Consider the following 12666-nt stretch of genomic DNA (forward strand, 5'->3'; position numbering starts at 1 on the left):
CATTAAACCTTCACAAAATCACCCTCAGTAACCTTCACCTTCTTTTAACCTGGCAAGCATCTGGTTATCACTCAGACCCACACACACACACACACACACACACACACACACACACACACACACAACAAGCCCATTAACATCAGTACTTTTGTAATGGATGTGTTTGCGGTGCTGCTGTGGGAGAAAGGAGAGACCTGAGTAGCTGTTATAAATCACTCTCTTGTTCCCCTCCCCCTTATCACGCGCTCTCACTCACACAGACACACACACACACACACACACACACGCGCGCGCGCGCACGCACGCACGCACACACCTCTATTGGCATCGCTGCATGGGGCTCCCATTCAGTGACTCTGCAAACACACGAAGACGTGCAGAGACGTCCCCCCCCCCGAGTCCTATTGCCCCACGAGGAGGAGGAACACGTCATTAATTACACTCGCACACTCCGCTGCACGCACACAAACATATCGTGCGTGCCAGCCGGCCTCCGTCCGCGACGCACAACCTCGCCGCAGCGCGCCCGCGCCTTCTGTCGACAGGTGACACCCGAGCTGATAGCGGACACGCGCGCGGCTCTGCCACAGCGGGGAAGGAGGGAACGTGTCAGCGGCGAAGTTACGATCGCCGAGAGAGATTTCAGGCAACACGGAGGAGAAGAAGATCAGACTGTCAGATTTGTCCGCGGCCTCAGCGGCCTCCTCGAGCCGCGCGGATGGATGGGCGCCATAAAGCGACGCGCGCGCGCAGGTGGGCACCTCGAGGCTGTCCGAGCAGGAAGAGAACAACCGCGGGGACACAAATGTGTTCGCGGCTTTTAACGATCCCGAAGCTCGGAGTCGCGGGGGGGGAATTGGACTCGGTCGTTTTGTGTTCTTTGTGTCAAAGAAAAGAAGGAGGACGAACAGCTACAGAAGAGCCTGTTAGTAAAACACGTGCAGGTGACCCCGCACACCTGCGGGCGCGCGCACGCGTGCATGCAGACGAGTCACACACTGCTATTAAAACATCATCAGGATGAAGAAAGATTGTGACTCAGATGTGATTCCACAAATGAAGGTTTCCTCTAAAGGTCCCATGTTGTATTATTACCTATCAACATTTTTTTATTTTATAAGTTGTTCTTCCAATTAAATTTCCTCATTTGATTTGAAATAATTCAAGATAGATAAGATATGTTTACATATTTCATTATACACAGAAAATGCGGTACAACTACCTTTTCACCTGCCTTTATTTTAAATTATGATGAGGAAATAGAATCTAGTGAAGTGGTAGCATCTATCCCAGTCATATATATATATATATATATATATATATATATATATATATAATTTACACATAAAAAAATGTGAACGTGAAACCAGAGAACGTGACAGTTTTGTCTGAAATGAGACCAAGGAGGAAGCCGAGTTGAGGCCTCCCACTGACGCGCAGCCACAGCGCCACCAAGTGGATTCATGACGTCACTGCACGGACTGTGACCTCACGCGCAGAATGTCTGAAGAGGTCATCGGAGTAAAGAGACGACAACTTTATTCAGCGACACCCGGAATTCAAGTACATGTGAAGTGTTTTTTGTTCAGTGCAGACAAAGGACTCACAAAGAACTATGTTTAGTGCCAAGGGTGGCAAGAAGAAATAAAAGAAACAGGAAAAACAAGCTTTTGTTCACGGACTCCAGAGAGCGATGGGACCAAAACACCATTCACAGCTCATTTGAAACAGCATCGCAAATACAATGATGTGTTTTCTTTTTCTAGAAAAGAATCTTTGCTTTTCTTTTGGCAGGATTTCTATAGACGAGATTAGAAGTCTTCACACAAACACGAGGCCAGCGTGTCTGCAGATGCTGGAGGGAAGTTTCAGAATTCGCGTTTTACTTCTTTTTTTGTGGATTTGTTTTGCTGAAGCAGGAACCAATGATGCTTGATTCACCGAGCAGGTGGGATCCATATCCGTACAAACGTGGAGTCAGTGGTGTACTTTGGGCTTTGGGTCCATCCTCTCCCTGTGCGCGGTTTCCTGTCTACCTCCATCACTTCAAAATAAAAGCAGAAATGCCCCCGAAATAATCTATAATATAAATCAAGAGTAGTTCAGAAGGAAATGCTACTAATAAACAATAACAATGTGTGTTAAAAAAACTTCACCCACCTGTCCCCCACCTTCACCACCTGTGTCCCACCTTCACCACCTGTCCCCCACCTTCACCCACCTGTCCCCCACCTTCACCACCTGTCCACCACCTTCACCCACTTTCACCTACCTGTCCCCCACCTTCACCCACCTGTCCCACCTTCACCACCTGTCCCCCACCTTCACCCACCTGTCCCCCACCTTCACCACCTGTGTCCCACCTTCACCACCTGTCCCCCACCTTCACCCACCTGTCCCCCACCTTCACCACCTGTCCACCACCTTCACCCACCTTCACCACCTGTCCCCCACCTGTCCCCTACCTTCACCCACCTGTCCCCCACCTTCACCCACCTGTCCCCTACCTTCACCCACCTGTCCCACCTGTCCCCCACCTTCACCCACCTGTCCCACCTGTCCCCCACCTTCGCCCACCTGTCCCCCACCTTCACCCACCTGTCCCCACCTTCACCCACCTGTCCCCCACCTTCGCCCACCTTCACCACCTGTCCCCTATCTTCACCCACCTGTCCTCCACCTTCACCCACCTGTCCCCCACCTTCGCCCACCTGTCCCCTACCTTCACCCACCTGTCCCACCTGTCCCCCACCTTCACCCACCTGTCCCCCACCTTCGCCCACCTGTACCACCTGTCCCCCACCTTCACCCACCTGTCCCCCACCTGTCCCCCACCTTCACCCACCTGTCCACTACCTTCACCCACCTGTCCCACCTGTCCCCCACCTTCACCACCTGTCCCCCACTTTCACCCACCTGTCCCCCACCTTCACCCACCTGTCCCCCACCTTCACCACCTGTCCCCCACTTTCACCTACCTGTCCCCTACCTTCACCCACCTGTCCCCCACCTTCACCACCTGTCCCCCACTTTCACCTACCTGTCCCCCACCTTCACCCACCTGTCCCACCTTCACCACCTGTCCCCCACCTTCACCACCTGTGTCCCACCTTCACCACCTGTCCCCCACCTTCACCCACCTGTCCCACCTGTCCCCCACCTTCGCCCACCTGTCCCCCACCTTCACCCACCTGTCCCCACCTTCACCCACCTGTCCCCCACCTTCGCCCACCTTCACCACCTGTCCCCCACCTGTCCCCTATCTTCACCCACCTGTCCCCCACCTTCACCCACCTGTCCCACCTGTCCCCCACCTTCGCCCACCTGTCCCCCACCTTCACCCACCTGTCCCCACCTTCACCCACCTGTCCCCCACCTTCGCCCACCTTCACCACCTGTCCCCCACCTGTCCCCTATCTTCACCCACCTGTCCCCCACCTTCACCCACCTGTCCCACCTGTCCCCCACCTTCACCCACCTGTCCCCCACCTTCGCCCACCTGTCCCCTACCTTCACCCACCTGTCCCACCTGTCCCCCACCTTCACCCACCTGTCCCCCACCTTCGCCCACCTGTACCACCTGTCCCCCACCTTCACCCACCTGTCCCCCACCTTCACCCACCTGTCCCCCACCTTCACCCACCTTCACCCACCTGTCGCACCTTCACCCACCTGTCCCCACCTGTCCCCCACCTGTCCCTGCCGCCTGCCTGTCTCTGCGACCTTGCGTTGTCGTGGGAGACCTGCTGCTGCTGTGTGAACTTCGGGCAAACATTAAAACCGCATCATCATACAAACAATAAATCATACATTATATGACGCCAGCTGTTCATCTGCAGCTGTGGAATGAACCGAAATTTCTCAACTGCTTTCTTTTCGAACGCTGCGACGATCTGTAACGTTTATCTGACTTTGACAAAGAAGCATCAACACGTCTTCATGCCTCACCGTGCGGCATTCACACGCAGGGTTTTTTCACAAGGCGAAGTCTCATGACTGACCCGTCGTATTCATTACAAGAACTATGTGGCCACAGACTTCTCCCCCACACAAAGTGAAATGAGGTTTGTAACGTCCTCACTCCGCTGCACCAAAACCCGCCAGCTGTTTCCTCTCACTGTATGTTAAAAAACCCGACTGAGCAACAAGTCAGTGAGCTTTTCCTTCGAAAAGGGTCTTGTGAATATGGTTACCGGGTTACAGAAAATAAGAGGTTTTGTCATTTGACACTTTGATATGATACTTTGTTATCCTGATATTTACATAGTGTAACTGTTTTTACTGACTTCCTGTTTCCCTCTAGTCTCTGTTGTTTACTTTGTCTGGGATTATTTTAGTATTTGTCAAAAGCTACATATTAAAGCTGTGACTGCTTGTTGTTTATTTTCTTACTAAATTCATTTCAAGCCAACGTTGGTATTCTTGTTTCATTATTTGATGAGGCAACACGGTTTCTATTTGATATGTTGATGGAAGAAACCCACAGGCGAGTGTTTCCACATCCCAAAGGGAGAGACGTTCACGTTGTTGTCTAAGCAGCTTATCTCAGGTCTCCTGCTACCCGGTCTGTTACTATGACAGTGTGCAAAGTTCTACTCTCGAGCTGCACACAAGTCGGACAGGAAATCTTTTTTTTGCTTTCTGTCACGATGAGAAACCGCAACTCACAATAATCGGTTACAATAATGACACATGTTGGCGCAATTATAACGAGAATCTTCACTTAAATTACTTTGTTTTGCAAATTGCTCCATGTAATTCTTATACCACTGAGGGTGATGTTTGCTTCTATTTTAAAGCTAATATCTTCAACTTCAAATAATAAGTATTTCTTTATAGAGTTAGTTGGTTAGAACGTTTGCTCTTGACGTAAAGAATTTATTCACACAGATATTTTGGGGCCACTGACACAGTTAAAGTTTGCAGCACAACACAAATACTTTTCTGCACATAATATTTCTGAACAAATTCAACTTCCAAGTCCAACAGTATTCTCTCCCGTCGTGTCACACTTTAGGGACTAATGGAAGTTGGCCAAAACGGCCTAAAATAGTTTTTAGCAAAACCTTCGTCCACGTCGGGTGAAACTAACAGGAAAGTTCCTTTTAGTTTCTTTAAGTGCAATAACAATAACTCTCACCACCTTGTGAAGACGTGAAGATAAATGTGGTCCAAATGACTACAAAGTGTGGAGATATTTTTGTATTATTTATTGATTTGACCGGAAAACATCTCAACCAGATACGAAGGGCTCCAGCAGCAGAGATGTGTGCCATCGGTGGTGTAATCTGACACTTCTGCAGAGACGGTTGGGTGTGGTGCAAAATGTTGGCACTGCATTCTTGTTGGACGTTAAAATATCTTTTGAAAATGCTCATTATTATGGCCATTGAAACTGGCTGGAGGCCGACTGAGTGTCAGAGAGAAGGACACTTTGCTGACTACAATACTTTCATTATTGATGTTCGCTTAGAAAGACAAGCGCACTTTGGCTTTATAGCAGGACAGGGGTATTTTTGTTGAACTTCCAACACACCCTGAAAACAAGGTCAGAGGAAGAGGCGTCTTTTATGTCTCTGGTGAATCACCTGTCAATCACAATAGCCCCGCCGCCTAGCTATAGGGCTCTACATGAACCATCATTTACTGAATTAACATCGTGCTGTATTAAAGAAGACTTGAAACAAGAGACTGAGACGATAAACTCGTGTTTACAATGTTTACTGAGGGAATAAATGAAGAGAGTAGAGTCATTTCCTCATAGACGTCTATGGGAGCAGAGGAGTCGCCAAAAGGAATAAATCATCAGAATTGTTTCTGATTAATCAACATTGATGAATGAACTGACCTCTGCAGTCCACTGGTTAACCCTCCCGACAGGCTACCGACTGGAACAACCTTCGTTTCTCCTCAAGCTTCTCCTCCAGGCACTGGACCACAACAGGGTCCACCTGGAGGTCAAACTTATTGGCGAACCAGTGACCATAGTTGAGCAACCAACGCAGCTCCGCTGCCCCGTAGATACAAACGCTGCGGACGTGTTTCCCCGAGCAGGGTGGGTACAGGCTCCCCTCCAGGTACTCCCACTTCACCAGCCTGGTCCTGCTCTGCAGGTCCGTGATGTCGGGCTCCGTCCTGGCCACCTCTCCGGGGACGCCCGGCAGGCGCGCCAGCGTGGCCCAGAAGTGTTCGTCCGGGCTGAAGGTGTCCTCCGACCAGGCCAGGAAGTCCTTCACCGCGGCCGAGGAATCCAAGTGCGCGACAAAGTCCCGGGACAGGATGAAGTAGGCGTTGCCGGAGAACACCTTGATGCCGTGCGGCGGCGGGATCTTCCTCTGGTCCGTCTTCACCGGCATCTTTTTGTATTCGAAGTTGGCGTCCCTCAGCTCGTGGTGAAGGATGAACCTTTGCATCTTCAAAGTGGTGGGGCGGCTTGTCTCCAGCATGTTGGCCCCGTTCAACCTCCTCAGCTCCGACACCAGCTCGATGTTGGACCTGAGGGGGAAATCTTGGCCACAGAGGTTGATGACGTACTTCCACTTGACCTCTGACGCCAGAAGGTCGGACAGACAGTTGAGATCAGCTTTCAGTCGACTGATGCCTCCGTAAAAGATGGACTCTCGCTTGGAGGCGATGAAGACGTTGGGCAAACAGCGGGCCAGACCCTCCATGGCTGAGATGAACAGCGGCGGAGACTTTTGATCGTAGTGGATACAGTAGATGTTTCTGGGGGTGTACACGGCTTTGATGAGTCTCTCTACCATCACTGCAGATTTGTGCACGACCAGAGAGTAAGCGAGAGGAAAGTCTCTCTCCCCCTCTGAGACGCACACGTCATCGTAACCTCTGGACTTGATAAATAATGAGCAGTTAGAGGTGAGGTTAACCAGAGTTTCCTCCTGGTTCTCCACGACATGTTTCCGCCTGATGACCATCGACTTGCCCACCTCCGCTGGGTCCAAGTCGTAGATAGCCTGGCAGTTAATGTTGTACTTCTGATATATCGGATGGCTTTCTGGGGACGCTGAGGGAGGGAAGTACTCTGTGACGTTGCTGTACTTCACGCTGAGCATCAGCAGGACGCCCGAGGAGGACAGGAGGAAGAGGCAACAAATGACGCATCTTAGTTTCATTCTGTGGGGAGAGGAACCAGGCGTCGCTTTTTTATCGACATAAAACGAGAAACTCACAGGAAAAGCAGAACTTTGGGATGTGACTGAAGCATAAATAAACATTTGATGAAAGCACGTCCTTGTTTCGTTGCTGGTCCGAGTTTGTTCCCCTGTGCGGCTGAATGCACTTATTGTAATAACGCTGCGTTCACACCACAAGCGAGGCGAATTATTCGCGCAAGTAGATTCCATATAAAGTCAATGACGCGAAAAAGCGAAACGAGCGAAGCGAATAAATCGCTTTTCGCGCTGTCTCGCGAAAGCCAATCAGCGTTGAGATGCCGCGCTGGAGAATACACGTTATTAAACTGCCACACACACACACACACACACACACACACACACACACACACACACACACACACACACACACAGCTGACACTGAACGCCCGTGCGTTAGTTTGTGTGACGCACCGATCCGACACAACAGGTCATCAGACCGGCTGCTGGTCCGCCTGAAGCCGCGCTGGAGGCCGCGGTCACCCGGCCGGAGGAGTCGGTGAAACTCGAGCTGCGTGCGGCGACGGATGATGTCACGAACCCGAACGCAACACCGATCGCGGTTCGTTTCGTTCTTGTGCGCTGTTCTCCGTCTTCGTACTTCGTACAACAAACAAAGCGCATAACTAGTGGTTATTCGTTGCCGGGGCGGATAGCGGATCACTTCACGGGGGCAAGTAACGGAGATAAGCCACGCCCCCTCCCAGCCGTCGCTTTCGGTGTGAACGCAACATTAGTGGCTTTGGATGAAAGCGTCAGCTCAGTTTCATGTGATGTAGTGTAACAAAGATTAAGAATACGCGCTCACCTTTGCCGCATGCGCAGGAATCGATCTGCAAAACGCACAGCCCTAAAAGTTGGAAGACTGTCAAAACGGGGAGGAATTCACCGGGTTATGTTCAACAAAGCTATTTAATAATACATATTATCCTAGAACTTACCGATTGCTGGAGAAATGTATGCGGTAACATAACATGTATCTTTCCTCTTCTTACACGCGACTCGGGCGACATGGGATGGAGGGGCCAGCTTTCGTCGAGCTGCAGACCGAAATTTAATTTTCTTCCGATTAAACCATTAAAAAAAAGTAAAGAAGAACAAAGAAACAAGCTGATCGTCCGCCTGCGTTCACTTTCTTGTGCGGGAGGACACATAACCGGAAAACGAGAGAGGGAGGAGCTCACAGGGAACGTTATACTGAATTAATTATAGACACGATCCACAGATACATTGTTGTTTGACGTTGTGATGATTAAGTAAGAGGTCACACAACGTATAATTGAACGGGCGCAGTTGTGCGTAAACGACCGATCTAATAATCCAAGAAAAGAGGGAGAACTGGTAAAAGGATGAAACAAACATGAAACTGGAACTAAACTCCACTCGAAAGGGGAGTGGAGACTTCTGTAAACCCGCAAAACCTGCATTCAAACCTGCTGTTCCGATCAAGCGGAAACGTCTTTTCAAGAAGTGTCTGTGTGTCACTCCATGTGGTGGAGTGATCCATTGTTTTCTACGTCACATGTGTATTTAAAATGCATCTATCCACATCTTCGTCTTTAAGTAACATCGACTCGAATCACACTGGAGGCACGATGGCGACCTGACGAGCTGCTGCAGCTCATAACGACCTTAGATGCACAAGTGGGTCAAAAATGACCCGATGAGGTTGTTTTCTTGAAATATCTTCGTAATGAAAAATTGTTATTATTTCATATTCCAGGTATTCCTCAAAAAACATGTTTTTGATATAATTCCATTTACATTTTTAACTTACCTGTTATACATTTTAAGAAATTGTAGTTTTTGTATTACTACCCCAAGCTTCCATAATTGGGTCAAAAATGACCCGCATGCATTTTCTATGGAATCCAATGGGAACCTTTGATTCTTATCAACTGTGGCTGTCAGGAATACATTTGACTGTGGACCACACAGACTATATCAGACGTGTCAACCCTCAGGAAGATTGTTTTCGAACAGCTTGTGCCATTCAGGGGTAGGTGCAAGTTTCTATAGTACATGCCAAGCAAGCCCGCCAAATACGGCCTAAAGATCTTCTGGGTTTGTGATGCACGCATCCCCTATGCAATAGATGGTATAGTTTACACGGGGAGACAACCAGGGGAAGAAGTTCAGAAGAATCTGGGGGAAAACATTGTCCAGCAGTTGTGTAGTAGATTTAGAAACACAGGTCGCAACATCACCATGGATAACTTTTTCACCAGTGTGCCTCTTGCGCAGCATCTCCTGGAGAAGGATCCCACTATTGTGGGGACTCTACGTCAGAACAAGCCAGACATCCCTCCTCTGATGAAGCCTTCCAAGTCCAGGGAGGTTCACAGCAAAGAGTTTGGATTCAACGACAGCCTTACCGTGGTCAGCTTTGTCAGAAAGAAAGGAAAAGCGGTTGTGCTCCTAAGCACGATGCACCACGACAAAGAAGTGGATGAAAATAGCAGAAAGAATAAAACAGAAGTGATCACATATTACAACAAGACGAAAGGAGGTGGAGACACCACTGACCAGATGGTTGGCACCTACACCTGCAAGCACCAAACACAGAGGTGGCCCATGGTGCTGTGGTACAACATAATTGACATCGCCACCCTGAATGCCTACACCTTTTTCACGGCTCAGCACTCAGAATTCAATGTACAACGGCTCTTCCTCAAAGAGCTCTCAAAGGAGCTTGTCACACCACACATGAGGAGTCGACTGGAAGGCTGCCCCAACTGCAAACCCAATTCTTGAAGCAATGGAAAGGTGTGGGGTGACAAAAGCCACAACTCAGCCACAGGAAGGAAGCAGCATTCAGTGATGAGACATCACTGAATGCAGTTCAGACATGAAATCATTCTTCTGTGGTCCTAAATATAATACTAAATATTATATTAGTGATTATTCTTAACCAAAATGACAAAAAATGGCATAAAAACACATAGATTCTAATATGGGTCATTTTTGACCCACTTATGGAAGAGTGTAGGGTCCAGTCACTCGTGCATCTAAGGGTTAAGACGGTAATGAGCGTCTGTTGCTTCTGTCGGTTAGTAACACTGCGGTCACGTCAGCCTCCACTTCGGGAAACACAGTCAAGCCAGCCCGCAGGTTCTTTCGCGGTGCGCGTTTATACCAGAGGTTACGGTAGTGGAAAGAACTGACTTCAAAATAAGAGCATTTCCAATTAACGTGTCAAACTCATTTAATAAGTCTGTAAATCCTATATGAATATGATAATACATTACAAAAACAGGGGAATGGACACATTATATAGGGAAAACATGTGATTTCAATTGTGTAATGTACTTTGTATTATGTATTCAAATAGATATACTTTATTGATCCCTCAAGAGGGAAATTTTGGTGTCACAGCAGCATGTACAGGGAAGAACCCCAGAACGCGCGTTCTGGGGTTCATGGCTCCTCTGTGCTTCTCTCTCTCTTCGACCTGGTGTTTCTCCTCTCCCTGTGCTCTCTGCATCATTGCCTGTCCTCTCACTTCCTGAAAAAATATGTTGAATTTCAGAGTTAACCAGTTGAGCAGCCTGTCAATTACACTGACAACATAAGTTAAAGGAACACTCATGTACTACCTGTGTCATAATAAATAGCCTACAGCATGTTTTGTTTTCACATTGAGAACTGACTTGTTTTCTAACGCTTACAGGCTACTCTACACCTTTCATGACTTAAAATAATTGATTAAGCATATAGGCCTATTCAGTGAAGCAACAGCTTTGCTCCCCGCTCGTGATGACAGGGGACGCAGAGCCTTTCAACATTGACTGGATTTTCTCCTAATTATGTGCGCGCGTCACCAGACGTTTTTCTTGTCCAGACCGTAATACAGCGCAGATGAACATGATTCAGACTACGGCGTTTATATGTTCAACAATAGGAAACGTAGTCTTAGCTGTTTTAAAGTTACACCAAGTTTATTTCGGATTATTCCAACGGAAGAATACAAGGCGCAGGGAACTTTGAGGTGCGTGAACGCCACTTATAGGTGCGTAAACGCTATTTCCAAAATTCCAGAGGTGCGTAAACGGCGTTTACGTGCGTTTACCCTCCACTACAGCCCTGCATGAGCCAACTTCTTGTCAATTTTACATGGCATTTAAAGGCAATAATCAACAGTTACATAGTACCTCCACTTCAGGCTGATAGTAGACAATCTCAAGGTGGTACAAGTTGAATTATTATGTAACTTTTGATTGTTTCCTTTGAAATCTAATCTAAAATTGATCAGAAGTTGGCTCGGGAAGGATATTTTAGAGAAAGTTGGTAAATGTATGACATTTTGACAGGCTTTAATTCTGAAATGGTACATCAGTCCCGGTTATCACTGAGTCACACCTTGGGGTTGGGTACTATTAGCCTGAAGTGGAATAATTATGTATCAATTTTTTTTTACAACTGTTTTTTTTGTTTTCTCCACGTTACAAAAACAACAAAGAAACGAGACTAAACAAAAACAGGGCACATCAGAAAGTACATATGAGCAAGTCATTATGCAACTATTGATTGTTTCCTTTTAAATCTAATCTGAAATTGATCATAAATTGGCCTGTGAATGAGATTATAAAGGAAATTGGTTAATGTATGACATTTTGACAGGCTTTAATTTTTAAATGGTACATCTGAATAAGTAATTACACAATTGAAACTACATTTTTCCGCCAATAGTTTGCATGCAGTAATTATTATTTTGTGTTTAAAGTTATTTGTAGACTGTGTATCCTAACTTTTCTATTTCACTGTTTTTCTAAGGTATTATCACATTTATATATGAGTTACAGACTTATTGAATGAGGTGCACGTTCAGTGAAAGTGCTCTTATTTTGAAGTCAGTTCTTTCCACTACCGTAACCTCTAGTATAAACGCGTACAGCAAACTAACCTGCGGGCAGGCTTGACTGTGTTTTCCAAAGTGGAGGCTGGCTTGACCGCAGTGAAGCAATAGAAGCTCCGTAAGTCAATAGTAAATTAAATATAACTAAGTGCAACTGACGTTGTGTAAAGTTATTATAGTTAACAGGAACAAAGGAATAAAGTTAATAAATAAAACAAAGGGTGTGATTCGGTTGTATGCAAAGGGACCAGTTATACCTCAAGGCCTTTGAAACTGTTGGTAAGACACAATAACACTGCATCGAGTAAATGTTTGATATCAACAATCTCTCACTGCTACAAACTGCTCACGTCTGCTTCAAAACTTCCAGAAGTATCTGCTTAGATGTTCCCAAAGGATTTAACTTCACAGGCCTTTTGTAGACTGGAGAAAGATTACAAGTGCTGTGGGTTTTTTTGGGCTGGGGAACTGGATGCTTTCAATAGATCAAACTGTGGGCCAGGTTCACAGTCGGGCAAACATTTGACTAAACCAAGCAGAGGACAGAGCAGCTCATTGAAGGTATAGAATACATGTTGTATTTGCGTCACGGAGCGATGAAGAGCTGTGTGAATGATGGACTATTCTAAAGCTCACCGC

At 47.2% G+C, this 12666-nt stretch overlaps 1 protein-coding gene across 3 annotated transcripts; it reads right to left on the minus strand.

Moving 5' to 3' along the window:
* Nucleotides 1-5705: 5705 nt before the first annotated feature.
* On the minus strand, nt 5706-10094 carry LOC120831729 (beta-1,3-galactosyl-O-glycosyl-glycoprotein beta-1,6-N-acetylglucosaminyltransferase 4). 3 transcript variants are annotated; one of them, XM_040197439.2, is made up of 3 exons: nt 8114-10094; nt 7981-8022; nt 5706-7134 (listed from the first exon to the last, which is right to left on the minus strand). In XM_040197439.2, the coding sequence occupies exons 1-3, from the start codon at nt 8146-8148 to the stop codon at nt 5865-5867; spliced, it is 1347 nt and encodes a 448-aa protein (XP_040053373.2). In that variant the 5' UTR covers nt 8149-10094; the 3' UTR covers nt 5706-5864. The 3 variants fall into 3 exon arrangements, with proteins under 3 accessions (XP_040053373.2, XP_040053371.2, XP_040053374.2); XM_040197437.2 differs by having other exon boundaries at nt 7981-8037; XM_040197440.2 differs by lacking the exons at nt 7981-8022; nt 8114-10094 and adding an exon at nt 7587-7822.
* Nucleotides 10095-12666: the final 2572 nt, after the last annotated feature.

The sequence above is a fragment of the Gasterosteus aculeatus genome, chromosome 14, assembly GCF_964276395.1.
Source record: "Gasterosteus aculeatus chromosome 14, fGasAcu3.hap1.1, whole genome shotgun sequence".
NCBI lineage: Eukaryota > Metazoa > Chordata > Actinopteri > Perciformes > Gasterosteidae > Gasterosteus > Gasterosteus aculeatus.